The sequence below is a fragment of the Crocodylus siamensis genome, chromosome 9 (genome assembly GCF_052110815.1).
Source record: "Crocodylus siamensis isolate JL-2025a chromosome 9, ASM5211081v1, whole genome shotgun sequence".
Classification (NCBI taxonomy): Eukaryota; Metazoa; Chordata; order Crocodylia; family Crocodylidae; genus Crocodylus; species Crocodylus siamensis.
In genome coordinates, this window is record NC_143403.1 from 59,832,302 (window position 1) to 59,855,342 (window position 23,041).

General features: G+C 41.3%; 1 protein-coding gene across 1 annotated transcript in view; it reads right to left on the reverse strand.

Moving 5' to 3' along the window:
* HIRA (histone cell cycle regulator) overlaps positions 1 to 23,041 on the reverse strand; it is a 57,195-nt gene that overhangs the window by 16,471 nt on the left and 17,683 nt on the right. The window contains exons 6-14 of the mRNA XM_090062257.1: positions 22,780 to 22,875; positions 19,816 to 19,976; positions 18,152 to 18,319; positions 11,303 to 11,416; positions 10,306 to 10,376; positions 3,501 to 3,606; positions 2,676 to 2,903; positions 1,782 to 1,867; positions 399 to 593 (exon numbers count right to left, since the gene is read on the reverse strand). Of these exons, the coding sequence (XP_089918383.1) occupies positions 399 to 593; positions 1,782 to 1,867; positions 2,676 to 2,903; positions 3,501 to 3,606; positions 10,306 to 10,376; positions 11,303 to 11,416; positions 18,152 to 18,319; positions 19,816 to 19,976; positions 22,780 to 22,875 (1,225 nt within the window). The remainder of the gene's footprint in view (positions 1 to 398; positions 594 to 1,781; positions 1,868 to 2,675; positions 2,904 to 3,500; positions 3,607 to 10,305; positions 10,377 to 11,302; positions 11,417 to 18,151; positions 18,320 to 19,815; positions 19,977 to 22,779; positions 22,876 to 23,041) is intronic.

The window sequence follows — 23,041 nt, forward strand, 5'->3', positions numbered from 1 at the left end:
AAATATTTACCTACTAGTCCATCTCCCCACACCCTCACCCCATGGGATCCTTCTGCCCCTCATTTTTCTATATCTTTTTAAAATGCAGAGCCCAAAAATGCACATTACACCAGCTGAGGTCTAACCTGCACTAATTAGTACCACTTAGTTCCATTTCCTGCACACAGTATTTCCATTTATGCAGCCCCAAAACTGCAGTTTTGGACAGTTTCATTATTACTAACTGCACTCAGAAATTTAAGCATGGATTCTTAGAGCAGTGAACGAGAATAGAAATAATGGGCTGTGCTTGAGAAGTTCATTTTCAGGCCTGGGCTGCAGATTTGTTCATCATTATGAAGAATAAAAACTGTAGAAAGTTACAAAGGCAAAAAATTAGACGTCTTGTGTATACTGACCCATCTTTATTTGCTGCATCATCTGTTGGTTTTATACTGGCTGCTGTTGGTTCTATGGAAGGCTTTGAAGTATTGAGGGAGTTGGCTGCATTGGACTCGAATGACACAAGCTGTTGGCTACTTTGAGAAGACATCATTGACCCAGCCAGAGATCCAGATATTGGGATGCTATTGAAGAATGCTGTAGAAAAATCCCTGTAAGAAAATGTTAAAAACAAAAAATAAAAATCAAATATCTAACTTGTATTGGCATGGTTTATTAAGGAATATTTTAAGCCAACTTTTATCTCCTTTTGTGGGAGGATACATAATTTTTTTTTTAAAACCTTCAGTTTCTTCCATTGATTTTCTTTTCTTATTTAAATACATTTGAGGCTAAAGTGGTGTATCTTGGTTTATCTGCCTTTATTAATTAATGAAATAAAAGGATGATGTGTTACTTTGAGGTAACAGCTGCTACCCAACTCCTGAAGAACAGGTTGGGGAGAAGCTCAACGATTTTTGGTGAACTCTAATAAACATTTAAAGTGTTTCTATTATATAAAGTTAACTGTTTGAAGCAGAACATTAGCTTTATCTTTTAAAGCTCAGGATAAGCTGCCTTTTCAGATACAACTGTCTAACTTCAAGGGAGTATCAAGATCTTACTATTAAGATAACACAAGGATGATTGCAGATAGTCACAAATATATAAGAATACTGCCAGTGAAAGTTGCTCATTTAAGTAAAAATTGTTGCTGACATGAATACACTGTATGCAGATGTATCTTCTAGAAAGCACTCTAGACTCAGCACGGAGTAATCTAAGCAGCTTCTTAAAAATATATGTTTATTTTTCACACATGTGCTTGTTGTTTGGCATCTACTGCATGCAACTTTCCCTCTTTAAAAATGCAAGCAAAAATGCTCATGCTGAGGACAGGAATCCAGACTGCCTAATCTAAAACTAAATTACTCAATAAGATAATACAGTTTTAGAAAGGAAAACTTTTTTGGATGAGACATAAAACTGCACTGATGGTCAATCAAGATCCCATACAGATTTCCATGATGGAAAAGTTATTTACCATTGGATATCAGCCAAATTTTGATTTAGACTATTACAGTCTCCTCATCTAAATTATTCTGCGTTATAATTTTAATTTATTTTTCTTTAAATTTATGTGCAGTATTGTCTCCAAAGAACAGCTGCTGCTTCCCACCCAAGAAAAGGCTGCATGGTGGTAGATGAAGTGATAGTTGCAAAGCAAGTTAAACACCCTGCGGATTAAAATTTTCTGAAGATAAGAAATTTTAAAATACGAAGTAATTAAGAAGGACCTGACTTCATTTGGAGCTGGAAGTAGAGGAGAGAGAATAAAAACAAAAAGCTTCAGAGCATACCCAGTGTCCAGCTGAGCTATGCAGAGAGGTGTGATCCTTCTCCGGCCATCTGCCGTCCGTGTTTCCACTTGCTTCTTTAGGAGATTCTGTTGGGGAACATAAAAATAATCAAATCAATCAGAATGTGTCCTCCAAATGACACAACAGTAGATGCATCATATGTAACGTGTTTCTCAGTTATGAAGGGACTATTTTTTAATTATGTTTCTGAACTTAGACTCCCAACTATTACCTTTTACTCAATCTCCTGTCAATACAAATAAACAGAGTTTTCAGTCTATAAGCTTTTAGGAACAAGAATAGCTTTTCTGATAGACAGTACCTAGCACAATGGAGCCCTATTTTCTGATTCGTGCTCATAGGCACCATCATAAATACAAATAGTTAATTCTAAATACTATATGTTCTAATTTGTATCCACCTTTCTAGAAAAATGTTTTCCAGCCATGCGACCCATTTTCCATATTACACAGCCAGCTCTGAAATATACTCTAACCTATGCATGCTGAATATAAGGAGTCACCCTGTAAGTTCAGGAGTGAATCTAGGGATTGTTCTTGATATCCGATCTCCTGCATGATAAAAATCAAGCTACAAAACCCTGCTTTACAACTAGTATCTTTAATTGATTTCCTTTTCTGTACACTGTGAAGCTCATACATAAATGTACATAAATATATTACAAGAATATTTACAGATCAAATTTGCATAGCTTTACTCCAGTTTAAAAGCATTAGAACACCACAAATGGTCCCATTAACCTTAAATGAGCTACTTGTGGACTAAGGTGCTGTTCACCACAAGTAGGACACCACAGTTTGCTCCTGTACAGACTGTTTGATAGGTATTAGCTTTGTACGTGATGCTGTCAAGTCACCATCCAAGAGGGCCTACCTTTCTAATGTCTTCCAAACTCTCCCCATTAACCATGCTTGCTACTTTGGGAGCTGCCGTTGCAGCCCCCGTGGCATCCCTTATTGCTGAGTTCTTCTGCTCCATCTGCTGCTGTTGCTGTCTCTGCTGATACTTCAGCATCTCTGGATTTTCAATAATGGTAGTGGACAATTGAGCCTCTGTCATTATCGCCAAGCTTTTACCATAGGTAGACTGATGAATGTTGCTCTGTAGGTGTTAAAAATGCAAATATAAGAAAACCTGATTACAGCTGTTACCAGTATATCAGCAATTGTGTTATAAAGGCATCACACAAATCTATTAGGATCAATATACCATATGCACTTTCAGTATTATTTACATACCATCCAAAGAGTTTATTTCCCATCATTTTGTTTATGCTTCCAGATAACATCTAATGCAAAGCAAAGCTACAATTGCTAGCTGCAATGCGAGTGAAAAACAAGCTGATAGCAAAGCAAGTACAAAAAGACTTGCATACAAAGCCCCCAAAATAATTTTAAAACAATAATTTTGAAGCCAGGCCATCATAAAAGTTTCAACAATATAATGCAACGTAAGCAGATGAATGTTTTCCAAACAGTTTCTACCCTGGAAAGGATATTTAATACCACAGATTGGTTTAAATTGATGACTTTTTTTTTTCTTTTTTAAAGTAAAAGCTCTCTCTGGCTTTGGAAAGTAGACAGGACCACATTTTTCTAAAATGAAAATAAGTCTCACTATGAAGTTCTCTGAGTAGTCTTTAGCCTATGATCTTAATACAGAACGTACAATCACATTTATTCTGAGAGTTCCCAGTACCTTCTCCTCCTCACTGAGGGGATCACCAAGTTCGTCCTGGGAAAAGTCCAAAAATGCCACTGATCCATCCATAGAACACACCAAGATGCCAAGTCCATTTAAAGTCCTGCAAAACAATACAGTAAAGACTCTTGTTTTGAACCAGTGCTTTTTACCAACCTAATAGGACTGCATTTAGACAATCTAGAGAAGCTTTGCAGTTTAAAAACAAAACAAAAAAAAAAACCAAGCAAAAACTTCATATAAGATTTATCAGCACAAATATTCAAGTAAGCAAAGAAGTGGGAAACAAGGAGTAGTCAAGGGATTCTGTTACAACACAGGATCTGTTGTAAAATAGAATGATATACAAGCAAGTGCTTTAGAACAATGTGCCCACCCACATCAGCAACCAGGACTATGGAAAACCAAACACCAAGAATAAAAGTAGACAAATTTCAAGTGAAATATTAAAAGCACAACCACAAGGAAAGGGCACAAGTCCATTTGCATCAGAAACCATGTGCTAAATATGCCCACTAACTGAGCAGGGGGGAGCATTTAGCATTTAGACAACTGAAAAACATACTCTTAGGTTTTAGAAATGCTATATTGTAGTTGTGATTTGGAGCCAACCAAAAATGAGGCTCCATTATGCAACACAGAGTAGCACACAGTCCCACCCAAAGAATTTACAATCTAACTAAACAAGACAATGAAGGATAGGGGGAAAGGATGTAGTATGCAAGCTAAACAATAGCCAAACATCTCTTTTCTACTGCAATGCCATCACTCCATGGGGCATCAGCAATAAAAGAAATCCAGATGAGTATGTTTCTCTTTTTTAAATATACTGCAGGTAGGAGCAGATTGCTTTGATACACAGTAATTCTCCATACCATAACTTTTCTAGTAGATTTAACAGTTACTATAGAACATGAAATTGGTAAAAATATACAAACGTAAAACATTGCAGCCCTTACGGGGCAATAGTCTTCCAACTAAAACTTAGTATGTATGCAAGCCTTTTCCCTGCCTTCCCAGTACTTCAGTGCAATTTTCCCTCTCGCAGTTCACAGCAGTATATGAGCAAAATGAGAGGCATGACAGGCAGAACACTGACAACATGTCCCAAGCCAAGTCTGTCCAAGTGCAAACAATTCAAAATACTGTTGTAGAGAAAGGGAAAGGGAAAGAGAAAGGTTTCTTTACCCTCACTGCAGCATCTGCAGTGTCCTACACAGTGGAACTGCCCCAAACAGTGGATTACTTGGTTAACCTAAGCAGCCGCCAAGTGGACAGAATATCAGGTATCCTTGGACCTAGTCAGTCAGATTTCAAACAAAACTGAAATAGCATTTCTGGAAATGGTCTGTATTACAGAAAATTTAGCCAAGCAAATTTGACTCTCCAAACAGGATATAAAGTAACAAGCTACCTACTCATCTTTTATAGTGTTTTTTTCAAATAGCACTCATGAGAACACTTGAGTGCACAGTCAAAAATATTAGCTACCTATTATTTCCAATGATTTTAGGTCACAAAAAAATGTGCAACTTGCAGATGAAAAATCCAAACAAACCACCAAGAGGAAGTGAAACTACACAAAGCCTTCATAGTACAACAAGAACAACAGGGCACTCTCTTCTATATTCTACCCCTTTGCTCATATTGGCCTTCAGTCATTAATAGCATGTAAAATGTTTTGAAGACCTTTGGTGCAAGATACTACAGGAAACATGACTGAATTTGACAGTGAGATCTATAGATGAGGCATACAGAAACCAGAACTCTACAGGACTGCAAGCTATAAAATATATTGCGTAACAAAAATGTAACATTATCAAGGCAGTGTTGGATTGAAGATGGCCAGGGAAACCTTTATTTGGCCCCTTCTCACATGTATGCATTATAATACCAGGCTTTAATTACATGGTCTCATACTATTTTTCTGCCACAGGACCCATCTCATTCCATGCATGGAGTAGATGGTACTTACTGTCTGAGACCCTCACATATGGCATTTCTTTCTACCCTCATTAGTTAACATATCCCTGATCTGACTGCCTGCTTGGCATTCAGATCCCACTCAGAATGCAGAATTACTACTCTGCCTCATTTTATGATGTCCATCGCTGTAACATCTGAGTAATTCCCAAACAGTAGTGAATGTATCTTCACAACACATGTGATGATGTCACTTCATATTATTTCCAAATTGTAGACGATACTGTATTTAAGGCTAAAATTAGAACAACAGAAAAATAGGACTGGAAGAATAGCAGAATCATTCCCATATAAGCCATCCCAGCCAAGTGTTTTGTCCAACCTCTATTTAACTGCCAATGAAGGAAGTTCCACCACCTTTTTTAGTAATTTAATCCAGTGTTTAACCACCCTCATGACTAGAAAGTCTTTACTAACTTCAAAGTTAGATGTCCCTTGTTGCAACTTAAGACCCTTGCTTCTTGTCCTGTCCCTGTGGACAGAGAGAAGAATTGATCTTTATGAACAACTTGTTTTGCATTTGACGACTGTTATCAAATTACCCTTCAATCTTCTCTTTTTCAGACCAGATAACCTCAAATCTTCCAACATCTCCTTATATGTCAAATTTTCTAGACTGCTTTTTTCTTTTTTTTTTTGCGAAGGATGTCCATTAATCCTGGGTGCATTTTTATAGCACTTTATGACTTCTCTTCATTACAGCACTGGGCTAAGGATTGCATCAATGAAGCTTGGCATGCCCATTCCACACATGCTACACCCTGGAACAAGTATAACATAGCTGCCTTAGAGCACATGCCAGTAAGATCCTTATTTTGGGCACGCTGACTGGCACATGCCCAGCACAGCTCTAAGACAGCTACATTACGTTCATTCTGCGGTGCAGCAGACATGCGTGCAACATGTCACTGCAGTACTCCCTACAGCAGTCTACAGCCAGCATAGACATGCCCCGCTTTTCAAAGTACATCTTCCACTGCCAGACACTGCATCTTTGCACCCTCACAACCTCTGCAAGCCAAGCTCCTCAGCAAGTGAAGAACACGGTAGCCATCTGTGAAATGTGTGCAAGTAACTCAGCCAGCATAGAGTCCACTGGGCAGTAAGGTCCACTGTTTTAATCCTAAAACAATCCTCTACTTCTGAATCCCTTGCTTTTCAATTCCTGCAATAAATGAAATATGGGTCTACAGACATCATCCTCATTCACTAGGCAACTCTGATCCATTATGAGAAACCACTGATCCTCTGCAGAAAATGAGGCAGAGGCCTTGTAGAAAAAAAGCATGTGATCATGTAATTAAGACCATCAAACACAAGAGAACTGAAACCAAGTTTCATGGACAGCCTCAATTCTGGCATCTCTTACTGTGGTGAGATTCACCCAACTGTGACGTTCTACACTGCACAAGCTTTTTAATGTAATTTTTTAGATTTAATAAAAAGAAACTGAGAAAACCCCAAGCCTGAGTCATCGGTGGGATTGAACCTTGAGATTCATAGAATCATCCTGTCACATGAGGCAAAGGAGAAGGAGGTAGTAGACAGCCTCTTATCCTGTACGTGGGCCAGTCCTTCAAGCAGTAGTCACCAACAAGTGGATCTTGATCCGCTTGTAGATCTTTGAGCCTCTTGCAGTAGATCTCGGAGCCTCTTGGAGTCGATCCGAGACTGGGGTAGGGGCTGACGTGTCCATGTACATGTACATGTACGTGCACGCCCGAACCCAGCAGTCAGTCCATGAGGGAGGGAAGGGGCGGGGGCTAGATCGAGGCCCCCACGGTGAGGGACAGTGCCACAGAGGCAAGAGCAGGGGTAACTTGAGTGGGGCCCTGGCTGGGTGTGACTTACCTTTTGGGGAGGCGCACCCCAAATAACTTTTCCTCCCTCTGCCTCAATCTGCGACCCCCACTCCCCACAGACTTACCTGCTGGGGGGCTGGGAAGTAGCAGCAGCGCATGGTAAAGCTTGGGTTGCTTTTAAATGCCAAAGGTGATCTCCTACTTAAAAAGGATGGAGACCACTGCCCTAGAGCGAGGTGACGCAGTTTGCCAGTGGGTTTCAGAGATACTGCTGAGAGGTGGGTTGCTGCAGCTCCAGGTTCTAGAGGGGAATATCTGCTAGTTACCACAGATCCTCCTTGCCTGCTTCCCCATCCTTTCAGTTAGGCCCTTTCCTCTATCTCATGGGTAGATAACTATTTTTGCTGGAGGGCCACTTAATGAGTTTTGGCGAGCTATAAAGGGTCACAAGGGTAGCCCTACCCCTTGATAGGTGCCCCGCCACCTGGTCACCACCTTGGGACTAAAAGTCTCATTCCTAACCGCTGACCTTTGCCATCAGATGTCCCTCACTTTACCCCTGCAAGTACTCCTTTTTGGGGAGGGAAGTTACCATCTTGGAACCAGAAAAAAAACCCGTCATATACTAAAACTCAAATATCTACTATAACATATTTTAATTTTATTTAAAAAAATACTGTTGTCCTGCTTTATATGTCTTTGTGTAGTATATACAGAGATGATTGCATAACAGCTCAAAATAAAGTCTTATTCTTGTATAATGTGGGTGGGTGGGTGTGGGGTTATTGGGGGGGAGATGTGGGGGAGTATGTGTAAGGGGGAGGGCATGGATGAGTTGTGTGAGGGAGGGTATGTGTGTGGGGGGGGGTGTCTGGAGGTGTAGGTGTATGTGCTGGTATGGTGTGGTGTGCCTATAGCCGCCCACCTCCCAACGATGCACAGCCCCCACTGCCGGCAGCAGCAGCAACAGAGGGGCTTGACCCCTGTGGAGCACAGCACGGGCAACTGCAGGCTAGGCCAAATGCAATGAATTGGTGGGCACCCACCCACAGGCCAGATTATATTGTCTGGCAGGCCAAATTTGGCTCACAGGCCATATTTACCCACCCTTTCTCCGTCTCCTCTAAGTGTCAGGGGATCAGCATGGGGGCAGCTAGAAGCAAACTGCTCCTGTATGCTGACCAGGGTCAAAGAGAAACAGGGAGAATTTTTTTGGATGGGGAGAAGAGTTTAAGGCCTGTAGGAGGATGCTGGAACAATGAGAAAGAATTGGAGGATTGAATGCCTGAGACTTGATATTGTTAAAGGGAAAGGAAGCCTTAGCGAAGGCACCAGGCAGAGTCTGCCACGTGCCACTCTCACCCTTATGACCTGGTCCTCCAACCCCCTTCCCACCTCCCGTCTGCTTTACCTCTTCTTGCCTGCACTTCAGGAATGGTGCAGCTTATGTCCACCATTTCCTTCTGATGCATGTGCAAGAGGGGGAGCACTAAGACCAGAAGACAAAAAAAATCTTTCCCACTTCAACTGCAGCACCACAGTAGCCCAAGATGGACAGGATGACATAGTGCAGGGCAGCACAATGGAAGCTGCTAATGCATGCAGCTCAAAGATCTTGTTTTCCTTTCTCCAGTGCTTTGATGCCATGCAGCATCATGTGCTACTGAGAGCTCTATCTAACGGTGGTATTACCACCACTGAAGGAAGGAAGGAAGCAGTGGTCACTGCAGTTCTCTTGCAGCATAGCAAGAATGAGACCTACTCTGAAGATAACTAAAAAAATCATATTGTCCCATACAATACAGGACATCAGAGAAGCCTGTCCTAGACTCCATACCTTCTGAGAGAAAACAAGTCCTCAGAAGGCTACTATGTTCTGTGCAGTGAGTGGTTAAAGTGTGTTTTATTACTTTACAAAATTGTTATTCTTTACTTGAGGCCTAATACATAATTTTAAAAAGTCTTCTGCTGCTCTTGATCATAGTGGACACTTTACCTTCTTAAAGACCACAGAAATACCTTTGATTGAATTATATTTATTGAAATATAATTATTGTTATATATTATTTATTTCATTTTTCTGAATGAAAAACCACCAAGAAGCTTAGATCACTCAAGTGAGTGGGAACACTTGAAGAACTCTATGCTGAAGAAAAAGGGAACCTTTTATAGACACAGCACTATGAATTTTTGGAAGAGGGGGAGGATGAGCTGACAGGACACACATGACATTCATTATATTACAGACTATATATTCTGTACAGATTAATGAAAAAGAAGGAGCTTAGTCTACATGTCTTTCTTCAGTACAACACTGCTCTCACTATTACAAACTACTTACAAATGCATTATGCCCTTCCCCGATGAAAACAAATACTCCCCTAAATACATAGGAGGGAAATTACTATATTTTTTCACATTTACTATACCCATGAATACTAAATACACCGTCTTTTTGAAAGGCCCCATAAAAGGAAGAGATTTTATCCTGGAGTATGGACTGGAGACCGCACATCATGCGGTCTCATCTGGCATGTAGGAGCAGAGTGATGGCAGCGTTAAGTGCCATGGCTCCTACAGCAACAGCAATTAATGCTGTCACTGCTCCAGGGACACCCCCCTGCCCACCCCCTGCCACAAAATGTCTACATTTGTGGGGAACCCCTTTCCTGATCTATAATACATACCGCGATCTTCCCTGGTTGGTTTTGGGGCAAGAGGTATGGAATACATGTGAGAAAATATGGTATTTAAAATCTTCATAAGAGATGAGAATGTGCTACACAGAGATAATAAAGGCCTATTGAGAAAACGTAATGTTAGAGCTGAGGCAAAACTAACGGAGTTATCAGAGCTATTATAGCATAATTAAAAGCCTCAGTTATTGATACAGTACTTAAATAATGCTCAAAGCATATGGCACTGTATCATTTTAAAATAAAGACCTTCTAGTGAACAACTGCACAGAAATATACAATAACATTTTAGATTTTGTGCAATAATAAAAAACATCTTACCATGAGATGTCCATGATCGACTTGTCAAACAGTTCATGTATGACAACTAAGGGCCGTTTCAGACATGTAAGCTTAAAAAAAAATTAAAACACAGAAATTTAGAAGTGCTGTGCACAACCTACATAAGTCCATCCTCTTCCAAGATCTAACAGTATTTACCACCATATCCTCTGGCCAGGAATGCTGTTTGTTTGATGATATATGACTGCATCAAAAAATCAGTCATTTCTCTATAAGCAAAACAATTACCTCCAAAAGCTTTCATGACACTCAAAACCTGCTTTTTGAAACAGAGATTGAATCTTTGGAACAAGCTATCCATCTATATTATTACATTTATGCACACACTGCCCACCACATTAAAAGAAATTCCACTGAGATAAGGATGTTGCAAGTTAGCAACATAGCAGAAAGAACATGGTTCAGCATAATGTGCCCTCAATTCCAACTATGGATATAATAAGTATAGAAAGCTGATCAACAAGCAAATGGGAACTAACTTTGTAATTATTCCCAAAAAGAAAACAGTCAATCTTGCATTTTAATGTCAAGTTGATCAACATAAATAAAGGTTCCTATGGTGAAGAGGATGGCTGGGTTGAAAATGGAATTAAAGGTAGGGACTATTTCTCTTTAAAAGTTCATGTGAAGTGGAAAGCCAGAAAGCCAATTCAGTGTTCAGCTCTGGACTATGTTTGCTAGAATGAGTATGAGCGTGGTCTGGGCCATGAGATACTTCTCCCCTTGCAGACCTCGTCTAACAGTACAATTTGCAAATTCTCCTAATCCCTCATTTTCTATTTGGCTTAGCGGTGAATAGCCAATGCAGCTTTTAGCAGTCCAGCTTCTCCCTATAATCCTCTGCTACCAGGCAAAATGAACAACCAAAATGTATATCTAAATAAAAGACCCTAATTCTGCAAACCTGATCTTTGCATTTAGTCCCTGAGCTGTTTAACTGATTGCATTAGTCACAGAAAGCAACAAAGAAACATACCCAGACAGAGAGAGACCGATCCTTGCTGCCAACAGCACAGCAGCAGTAGGGACAGCTTGACTTGGTGGAGCTCCCATTCTTTTGTTTCTTTTTGAAGATTTTTGGATTGAATTTCTGAATAAGAAGAAAAAAACCCAAAACAAAATGCATCATAAGTAGTGATTTATTTAACTCTTGCCTAGGCATATGCACTGAAGATCTTGGTGTGATCTTTACTAGCCAAAATGATAAAGCGGCTCATATGCTGGCGTGTTCGGACTCTGATCCCTGGTTTTAATTTGGACTCAGACTTACGGAGAACAACACTTCTAAACTATGGATTGCTTAAACTCAGAAATGACACTGTTGCATTATCAGGAACTCAGCTCTCAGGTTCTGTCCAAGAGAATAATTCCACCATATTCTGGCATGGGAAACCAGCAAGAGAAAGGAGAGAGAAGGCAGTAGGCTTTGCTACTAGAAACAGCTTACTATCTTTCTGTGAAAGCCTCACTACTGTATCTATTTGACTCATGATGTTCACAGTGCATACACAGAACAGCTTTATCACATTGTTTAGTGTCAAGCTAGCAACAAAAACAAGAATGTTTTCTATCAACAACTTGAAGAAATGGAGAAGACTCACAGAAATGAGACCACCATTATAATACTTGGTGACTTCAATACAAGAGAAGAATTAGTCTGGTATTCTGGACAAACACAGAATTGGTAATATGAAAGAAAACAGCCAGCAAATGTTATTGTTTTGTGCAAGCCAAAAGCTATGCATTACCAACACCTACTTCGCTGGGAAAAAATCACAAGACAGACCTCATGGAAACATCCAAGATCAGGGCACTGGCACCAATTACGTGTAGTACTGACAAGGCATAACCACCTGAAAGAAATCCTGCATACAAGATCTTATCACAGTGTTGACCGTGACGCTGACTAAGGCATGGTCAAAGTCAGAATCACTGTCAAAAAGATCCATCACAGCAAAACTACCAGTCGCCCTCAGATAATGGGCGTGTCTACATGTGCATTAACACACTTTAGTTAGCGTGCATTAAATTTAGTACCTCCATTGTGAAGTACTAGGAAAATGTGCATTAGCTTATCTTAATGCACATTAACTAAAGAGCATGGTTTTTAGTGATGCTTCAATGTGCATTAGCCTATTTTAATGAACATGGGCATTTATACACATACATTTGTCTGCTCTGATGCACCAGAGATCTGTTGTGTCAGAGCAGACTCAATTAATCAAGTCTGCTCCACATGTGAGTTGACATGCCCAGTGGTGAGGTCGCATGCATTTCTATAAATGGCAAAAAGCACATCAACGCTGAGAAAATGGCGGTGGTGCACTTTTGAACTAAAACACCTTTGATGCATTTTAGTTCAAAATGTGCTGCTGCCATTTTTTCAGCACTGATAGGTATTTTGCCATTTATACAAATGCATGTCCCGCTGCGCCAGGCTCTTTTAAAAGCACCCAGTGCAGCATCACAAACATGTGCAAATGCCCCAGGGTTTTTTGTGAGGCTTTACTGTGCATTAAAATAGGCTAATGCATATTAAAGTGCATGTGTAGATGTGTCTATAGATATCAGCCAAACTAAAGACAGAAAAATGTAGGCTAGTCAATGAAGAAGTTGTGAAAGCAAGTTTACCTAACAGCTCAGCCAGTGAGGCTTGGGAAAGCTAAAAACTAACATATACAATGCTACTATAACAGCATTTGGCAAAAAAATGCAAGAAAAATGCAGACTGGTTTGAAGAGTGCTCTGAAACCCTTCCACTACTGGTTGAGAAGAAAAGGACAGCACTAGCTGATCTACCAACACCATCACCCTAGAAAAATCTGGGAAAGGCATGAAGAAAAATGCAAAAGGAGTCCAAGAGGTATGCCCAAGATTTTTGGCTGAAACTGTGATGATATTCAGAAAGCAGCTGATAGCCATGGGATGTACGAAAGCATCAAATGAGTAATTGGTCCAGTCATGAAGAAAACAGCTCTGCTTAAAGACTTAAATGGAAATGTCATTACTGATGAACAAAAACAACCTGAGCATTGGATTGAACACCATGGAATGATATACTCTAGTGAAACTAAAATCAAACATGAGGAGCTCAGAGGATTACCAGTTTGAAGTTAAGATGGATTTGGACAATAGGCTTATATTAAAAGATTCGGAGAAAGCCATTAATCGATTCCTGGGAACAAGGTATTCAGCAATGACTGCTTGCCTGCTGAAATCTACAGATGTGCCAACAATGAATTATTTCCAAAGCTTCATGAAGTTATACTGCTCTGTTGGAAAAAGAAAGTACTACAGCAAGTTTTAAAAATGCTCACTTTCTACTATTATATAAAAACAAAGGGGATAGAAGCAACTGTGACAACTAAAGAGGTATCTCCCTGTTGAACACTGTTGAAAAAATTGTCACTTGCATCATGCCTCCTAGGCTGCAACCCCTAGGTGAAAGAATCTGTTCTGAAAGTCAATGCAGTTTTTGCACAGGACACTCTATCATTGATATGATATTTTTGGTCAAGCAACTGCAAAAGAAGTGTAGAGAAAAATAAATACTACTGTACATATAGCCTTGATTGGTCTGATGAAGGCCTTTGATACAGTCAACAGGGCATTTTTACTGTTCTGAGGAAACTGGGTTGTTCCCCAAACTCTTGAACATCATGTGCTCATTAAATCAAGGTATAAAGGCAACTATAGTGTATGAAAACAAAGAATCAAATGCCTCCAATGTCAAGAACAGGGTGAAACAGGGATGTGTCTTAGCCCTTAGGCTTTTTAACATCTACTTTTCATTTCTGCTTCTTTGTGCACTCAAAGACACCAATGTTGGCATTTATCTGTGAACCAGACTAAATGAAGACTTGTTCAACATCACAAGGTTTAGAGAAAAAACCCAAGTGAAAGAGCTGGTTCTGAGAAATTTCCTGTTTGCAAATGATGTAACCTTGGTTGCCCACAGTGAATCTTCCCTGAAAAATCTCTTGGCATCGTTGACAGTTTTTGCTACTTGGGTTCTACAATCAGCAGGAATCTGGACCTTCAGGCTGGATTGACTAGCAGAATTGGAAAAGCAGCTAAGAATTTCAGGCTACAGTAAAATCTCTGTTATCCAGTATGAATGCGGAATGGGGGGTGCCAGTTATCTAAAAATTCCGGTTACTTGAGCGTTATATAGTGCCATACTTGTAGTACAGATTTTCAAAGAACTAGTATACAATACATTACAGTATAACATACTGTATAAAGAATAAAATAGTGCACAGGTACTCACCAATCAAGTAGTAGTAAAGCAGCACTGGAGTGAAGAATAATCCTGAGACAGCGATGTAACTTATAACTAAAACTATTTACACTACTGTACTGTACATAATTTATTGCCTCTTTAGAGATTCAAGAGGCACTTGGGGATCCTGCAGTGCCTCAAAGACATCAACATCAATTGTAGATGTAGGTGATGGTGATGGGGATGGGGATGATTCTGTACTGGCTTTATGACAAGCCCTGGAAGCTTTTTTTTAAGAAATCGCTGATATCAGCTTGCCTACTTGCTGCCTGCCTTTTTTGTGAATAATGTGCAACTGCATAACCTCCCGTGCAAAATAACTCCACCTTTCAGCAAATTTAATGAAGTTGTCAATATATGAAGCAGTACTAGCCCAGGGCATTTTTCCTCTCCACCACAATCTTCTTCTTCAGAATCTTTTTCAGTGGCCTTACACTTTTCAGGATTCACAACACTATTATTTCTGCATCACTAAAAACATGTTCAACTTCTTTGTCAGCTTCAACCCACTCTTCTATCTCACTTTCTTTGAGTTTGTTGACTGGGTTTGTAGAAGGAGCATCCTTCACCACTTCAAGAATTTGAGCTATTGTATTTTTTTTATGTCTCACATTAAGACCTTCAAAGTCTTCTTCATCAGAAGACCCTCCTGCAAACATAACACGTGGCCACAACTTTCTCCAAGCCCTCCTTAATGTTTTACTTTTTACAGAATTCCAGGCACAAGGCACATTAAAAATCGTATCTTTTATCTTATAAAGACATTGAAAGTTCTGGATAGTGCCTTCCTGATTCATTAACTGCCTCAGAAAATCTCTTCTGTAATAACACTTCATATTCTGGATAATGACCTGGTCCATTGGTTGAATTAGTGAGGTCACATCAGGAGGCAGGAAGATGGTAAAACTATTACCTGACACTACCTCACATTCAGGAGGGTGAGCTTGACAACTGTCTAACAACAGAATACTTTTACTATCTTCAGGTTTTCCATTTTTTCTAAAATGTTCTTTCACTGAGGGTACAAAAACATGATGAAACCAGTCATAAATTTTTTCTTTGTCCATCCATGCATTACTTTGGGCTTTGCAAACAACAGGTAAATGTCTAATACCCTTAAAAGCTCTAGGACGATTACATTTTCCAACCACCAAGAGCTTCACTTTGTGTGCCTCCTGCATTAGCACATGTAAGCACAGTTATTCAGTCTTCACTCTGCTTGAAACCAGCAGCACTCGATTCACCTGCATCAGCAAGGATAGAATTCTGCAAACATCGCCAAAATAGGCCAGTTTCATCTGCATTGTAGATTTGGTCAGGGGATAGACCATGCTTGGCAACTAATTTCTTTAAAAAATCCACAATATTTTTCAGCAGCTTCATGGTCAGCCAATTTTATTTTACCAGATACATCTAGCCTTCTAATGCCATGATAAAGTTTAAAATGCATAAGCCATCCAGCCAAAAATGTGCAGGGTTCAGCCAAATCCATTTGCTTGTAGAAATCTTTCACCTTTTCAATGAACATTGGGCCAGAGATGGGGGCACACCTTGATCATTTTAATGAAAACCATTCATATCAAACACTATCAAGCTGCTCTAATTTAGGCTTATTGTACACCATTTTTCAACAGCTTTACTTGTCTCAGAACTAGAGATAAATTTGAGTAATTATTCCTTTTGAGCTTTGATATCATATATCATTGACAATCCAACACTGAACTCTTTCATCAGAACATTATGGTTCGTTCTTACCTTCTAGACTTCTACAAATGTCTATTTTCTGCGTTAATGTCAACACAACTGTTTTCTGCTTTTCATCTTTGCTTTTTGATGCAATAAAAAGCATACTGGATGCCATAGTAGTCAGCCACCGAAAAGGCCAGGGTAGCCGGTCGCAGGCTGCTGCAGCAGGGGGGAGGGGCGTGCACACTCAGATACCCTGCGCAAGTACCCTCAGAGCAGCACAGCAGACCACGTCAGTGCAGCATGGCACCGTGTGCATCCCACCACTTTCAGCAGTGCAGCAGGCAGCAAAGTGGCACAGCACTGCACGTGTCTTGCTGCTTTCAGCAGGGCAGCAGGAGGCAAGGCGGTGTGGCACTGTGTGCAACACTGCTTCTTTCCAGTTAATGAGGTACTCCGTCTGGTTGGTGAAGTACTGGGTAACAGAGATTTTACTGTATTACATAAACATGCGTGGAATAACAGCAAACTATCACCGAAGGTGAAGATACAAATAAGAGATTTGTGTGCTGTCATCCCTCCTTCATGGTTCAGAAACATGGAAATACATGTACTAGACATATCATGAGGCGGAACATCTTCAAATATGATCAGCCTGTGTAAGGTCCTGAAAATAAAGCGGGAAGACAGAATACCTAAACACAAAGGTACTGGAACACGCAGGACTGACATGCTTAGAAATCACTATCAAGAAGAGGAGGTTGTGATGGATTGGCCATATCAGGAGAAAGAGAGAAGACCACACCCCCAAGAATATTTTGTATAGCAAGATTCAAGATGGCTCTAGAAAGTTGGGTCACCCACTTTGGCGGTACCACACGTACCAAACGCATGCAAAAAATGATATGAAGTTGTTCAACATCAACATAGGAAGCTGGGAGGAGTGTGCAGAATCCTATCTGATCTGGAGGGAACATCTGTCACTGGGTGCAGCTCAATAAGAAGTGGCTTTGATCTCAAGGATGGAAGCAAAGCAAGAAAAAAGAAAGCAGTATGTTGTAACCTTGGATTCCAACTTAGACAACATCTGGATATGTGAAACTTGTAACAAACTGTGTCGCTCTTGAATTGGGCTTATCAGGTCACAAACAGATTCACTAGGCACCTCACTAGACCTCTTAAGTGTACACCGTGATCCAGAGGATCAATGGTTGCCTGCTACTATTTTAGGAGGAATTTGCAAGTGAATTGAACACTCAGGTAAGACATCAGACTGACATCCCTGAACAACAAAGTTCCCTACTGTGCCCATAAAGAGGTACACCATTGACCAAAGCAATGTATGTTTCCTTATACTGCCAAGTCAATGTGCCTTCAACAAACTGAAAGAGCCTTCTTCGTGGGATAAAAGTATTTCTAGCCCCATAACCAATTCAATCCTTTACACTTTATGATTGCACCACCAGGAATGCCAAAAGGTATAGCTAGTATTGATGGCCTTTGTGAAGTGAACAATTAATTTTCACTTTAAACTGGAATAAGGCAAGTTATTTCACACAAGCCACTGAACAACCTGCAGATGAACTCAAGACATCTCTTGGTATAGAGGTGTAGAATCCATGCTCCATTCCTTCCACATCTAAGATCCTTTTCTCACTGAAAGAAGTTTAAGTATTTTTTCCTATGTAAAAATATACGTTTATCTTAAAATAGGCAGACTGTTACACAACTGTGTACACATTCACTTTTATCAGACTTGTACCTCACATTTTTTCCCTGTCCTGCAAATAAAATATGGAGAAAACAATTTTCCAAAACCTATGATTTAAGGGAGATGTGACACTTAAATTAACTTACCACCACTGTCACTGCTTTCCTGTGCCCTACAAAATCCATGTTAGTTTTCCATCCATCTCTCTCAATGATCTGTGCAGTAGGTCCAGAATTATTCATGGCATGAGCAGAAACCAGATAGTGACCATCAGGTGACCAGCTAAGACGTAATACATGTGTTGTCCCTCCGCACTAAGAAAAAAAACCAACACGTTACACCTTAACATAGGGTCAGCAGGAGGGAGAGGGGGTGAAAAAAGACAGAGGGTGTTTATGACTCCCATTTGAATTTCAGAGAGAGGAAAATAAGTCATTTTGTGGTTTCAGTGAATATGAAACAAGGTCAGTAACTACCATTTCAGTGCACTAATTTCTCAGAGCTTTATTGCATTTATATGGTTAGGCCATTCCAAGTCAGGAAGCTGTAACAAAGTTGCTAAATGTGTTAACAGGAATATCTGGTTATGGTCAAAACAGATGCAAACTGGAGTGTGATTGGCATTATTACTCTCTGGGTATTTTTCAAATGGAAAGAACAGTTGAAAATGTCATTCTTAACTGCAACACAGAACCCTATAGAATACCATGTTCCACATGTTCTTTGTGATCCTGTTCAGGATAGGGCTGTAAACACATCAGTTGTAAACAATGAAATCCAATTTTGCCAAGGCACTACCCTCAGAGACTTTAAATGGCTGAACAGATACTAATTATCATGAAGGACAAGGCTTATTGTATCACTATGAACTTATGGAAATACACTCTACACCAAGTGTATCAAACTCTCAGGCCCAGTGGGCTCAATGAATGGTATAGGACTGGTCTGTGGGCCAAATTAGGCCCACAGACTCTCCCCATGCACTACATGCCACATGCAGCATGTGGGCTAGTCTGAGACACAGGCTGAATGTGGCATGCAAGTTCAGTCAGAAACCCACAGGCAGGCTGAGACCATGGGCCAAATGATAGGTCTCTGCAGCCAAAAGCTATCTTTGATACCTCTACTCTGCACATTTGCATCTCCCACAAAAAGTAAGAAAGTCAGTCAGAAGTAAGCACAAAAGTAAGTACCCCTAGAAAAGAAGCCAAGTCTCATTACAATGCCCTCCATACTATTTATATTTTTAAAAGTACCTCTGCTACGGTATAAACCTGGTTCAAAGCTTCAAAGGGTATTTTTTAAAAGTGTGTGTAAGGGGAGGGGTGGAAAAATAAAGTCTGAGCCACCATTATATTGGCAGCATTCCCAGTCTCCAGTGGGAAGAGCAGTCTTGCAGATGTCTAATAACAGCATCTGATAGCAAACAGAGGAGTAGGATTGATGTATTTTGTAAGGGACTATTATCCAGGCCTCACACTGAAGGAAGTGGTAGAAAAATGAGGTCAGTTTCTAGGGCTCAAGAAGGATCAAACTGATTACTTAGGTAAAGACATATTCATATGGTTTGAACCTGGATGTTTTATGTCCTTGAGCAGTTGATGTGTTCTTCCTGGACAGTGCGTTATAGAAGAAAAGAGCTGCCTTGAGGAATTTCCACCTGTACCAGTGGGAAAAGACATAACACTATGCTGTCAGCATTTCAACACCAGCTCATTCGTGCGGTGCTCTGAAGATGAGATGCAGTGTTACTGTTTTTATTCTTCCCCCCCAAAAAAACACTTTGAACTTTTCAGTGCAAGATGAATACCTCATCAAATGGCTTTGTGATGCTGGTTTCTAACTGCCAATCCATGGTCCGCCATACTTTCAAGCTTCGGTCATCAGCCTGCGAGGCAATGTATTTCCCAACGGGATCCCAGGTAAGCCCTTTCACCAAGCCAGAGTGTCCCTTCAGAGTGGCTAGAATTTCTGTGGGGAAGAAAATTGAGAAAACAATTCTATGCTGTCATTAACTTTAGGGGGATATTTACCTGTAGGGAGACAGTCTAGTAGAGACTGATAGAGGATAGAGAGTGATAAAGTAAAAGGTTGTTGTAAAATATGAAACCACAACCTGCATTGGATGTTTGCTTTTTCTTTTTGAACAATTCAAACACAAATTCACAAACTAAGTTGGAACCTCTGCTTAAAGTGAGTTTCACATAAATGCGGTAAAGAACAAGAAGAGTTCTCTGCCAGCATAATGAATGCAGAACACTGGCAAAAGAAGAAACTGGTCCAGAGGAGAAAACACAGATGGGAAAATCTATTGCAGAACTTTCATCAAGCTGTGAAGCTCTGGAAAGCAGCAGTTTTAAACAAACTTTAATTAAAATATATGCTTATTCCTCCCTCTGGCCCCAGTGACCATCAGAACAAATTCAGCTTTGAGTATTTGAATGTGTGACCTATGCCAAGGTGACATTCTAAAGCATATGCAAGTCTTGGAAGCCCTATAATTTGTTTTCAATTGCCTCTTCTAATCACAGACTGCTTAAGAGAAGGGGCCAGCAACCTCTACCAGTGGTCCAAATCCAGCTTATGGAGCTGTTTGATCCAGCCTGTAGACATAGCGCTTTGAAGACATTCAGCCACAGGAAGAAGCAGCAACAGCGGCTAGGTCCTAGAGCCCAATCACCCACCTTTAACCCAAACTGGGTCACACAAGCCCACAGCTTAAAAAAGTCACCGACCACCATTTAAGGAGAAATGCTGAACAAACCACATATTTAACTGGGAAAACTATCTTCTAATGCAGGGGTGGGCAAAATGGTGGATCTGGCCAGTGGCTGAACTCCATTTCCCAGCAGCCCTGCCCATGTCGCTGCTGCTGGTTTCCATGCAGACCCCAGCAGCAGTGGCACTGTGATAGCATGGGGCCAGGTTTTACATAGAAACCAGCCCCAGCTGTGCTGGCAAGGCACACAGCTGGGCGGGGAGCTGCTCCGGGGCTGGGGCTGGGGCTGGGATCTCGCAGTGTGATAGTGTGGTCTGGAGCCGGGATAGAGCCACAGTCCGCTGCCTGCATGTCCCTACCAGGGCATACAGGTAGCAAATCACAGCTCTGCCCAGGTTCCAGCGCTACTGGGGACAGTAACCATGGCTTTGTACTGTCATGGCACTGCCACTCCTGGGGCCTCCATGAAAACTGGCCACAGCAACATGGGCAGGGGCTGCTGGGAAATGGAGTCCGCCACAGGCTCTCTGGCCCACAGGCTGGTCTTTGCCCACCCTGATCTAATGTAATTCATCAGCAACACTTGTAGTTATTGAAGAATGATGCTTCAATAAGCCACCAAAGAGAGAAGGATGGTAGTTGCTATGTGATGCTGCTTTACAAGCAGGAGACAAGAAAAGAACAAGATTTCTGTAACAAAAAACATCTCAATTAGTAACTTACAAAGTTTTAAACAGTGGCTTTTTATTTCAGATTTTGTAAAGCTGAAAGAAAAAACACAAGTAATTATAATTTTATGCAAAACCAGCAGCCCAGTATGAACCTAATAGCTGCTTACAGTAGGGTTGTGCGAAGCTTCAGGTGGTGATTCGATTCAGAGGAGATTGGGGCCAATTTGGTGGCCGAATCTCCAAATCCAAATCACATCATGGGGCCAATTTAAAGGTCCGAATTGATTCAAAGCTCTCTGAATCTTTGGAAAAGATTCAGAGAGCTTTGATGATTTGGGCAGTCCCCAGTGGCTGCATCAGGGGGCTGCAGCTGACTCCAAACTGGTAAGTACTAGGGACAGGGAAGGGAGGGCTGGGGGAGGGGACCGTTGGGGGACCCCTGCCAGACCCCCCTGCTCCCCCAGGCCCCCTAGCATTCCCCATGGCTGCCCCCGTCTACCCTAGTTCCCAGTACTTTAAAAAAAAAGCCCCAGTGCTCACCAGGTGCTGTTAGGAAGGGCGGTGAGCCCCACTGCCCCACGCCGCATGGTGGGCTCTGCATGAGCCCCTGGCCCCCCTCGTGCCCCAGCCCCTCCACAGGTGCTCTGCCCAGGCCAGCTCTGGCCCTTTAAGAAAAAAAGCCAAGAAAAGCCCTGGAACTCACCACTCCTGCAGCAGCCTCGGGGCTTTGGGGGCTTGTGCAGAGCCCCCCACATGGCGTGGGGCAATGGGGGGCAGTGGGGATCGCCCCCTGCCAGCAGAAGTGGTGAGTCCCGGGGTTTTTTCAGGTTTTTTGTTTTTCTTAAAGGACTGGAGCTGGCCCGGGCAGGGCACCCATGGGGAGGCTGGGGGAGCAAGGGGGAAGGGGGGGGTTGGGGGGCTCATGCACAGCCCCCCCCACAGTGTTGGTCAGTGGGGATTGTCCCCTGCCCAACAGCATGCAGTGAGCACCAGGACCTTCTTATTTTTTTAAACAACTGCTGGGGCGGATGGGCAGGGGATGGACTTAGTTGATTTGGAGATTCAGCCAAATGGAATCGGGACAGTGATTTGAATCATCGAATTGAATCACTGTTCCCCGAACTAGCCAAATCTGAATCCGAAGCGAATACTAGCCACTTCACACAGGCCTAGCTTACAGTATTCCTATGAACCATTTCATTCTCAACAAAAGTTGTAACAAAAATTGACCAAGCTTTAGGATCTGTCACCAAAGTAAAAGCAGAGTGCCTGTTCCAAAACACATCTTCTTTGTTCACACTCACCACAAGGCATTGATCCAAAAAGTAATTTTTGTGTGTCAGAGAACTGGGTGTTTGTATATCTGAATTCCAGGAATACTCACCCGGGAATTTGACAGCATTCCAGATAACAACAGTGTTATCCACACTGCAGGAGGCCAGCCAAGCATCATGTGGAGACCATGCTACATCCATGACATCTATTTAAACAAAAAAGCCATATATGAGATGCCATGAACTAAACTTGCTAATTAACAGTCGCAGAATAGGCACCAGTTTAACCAGTCATTGCACCTGTATTTCATGATAAACTTGCCATATCTTTCAAGACTCAAAACAAGACCATCATCATTTAAAATTCACATA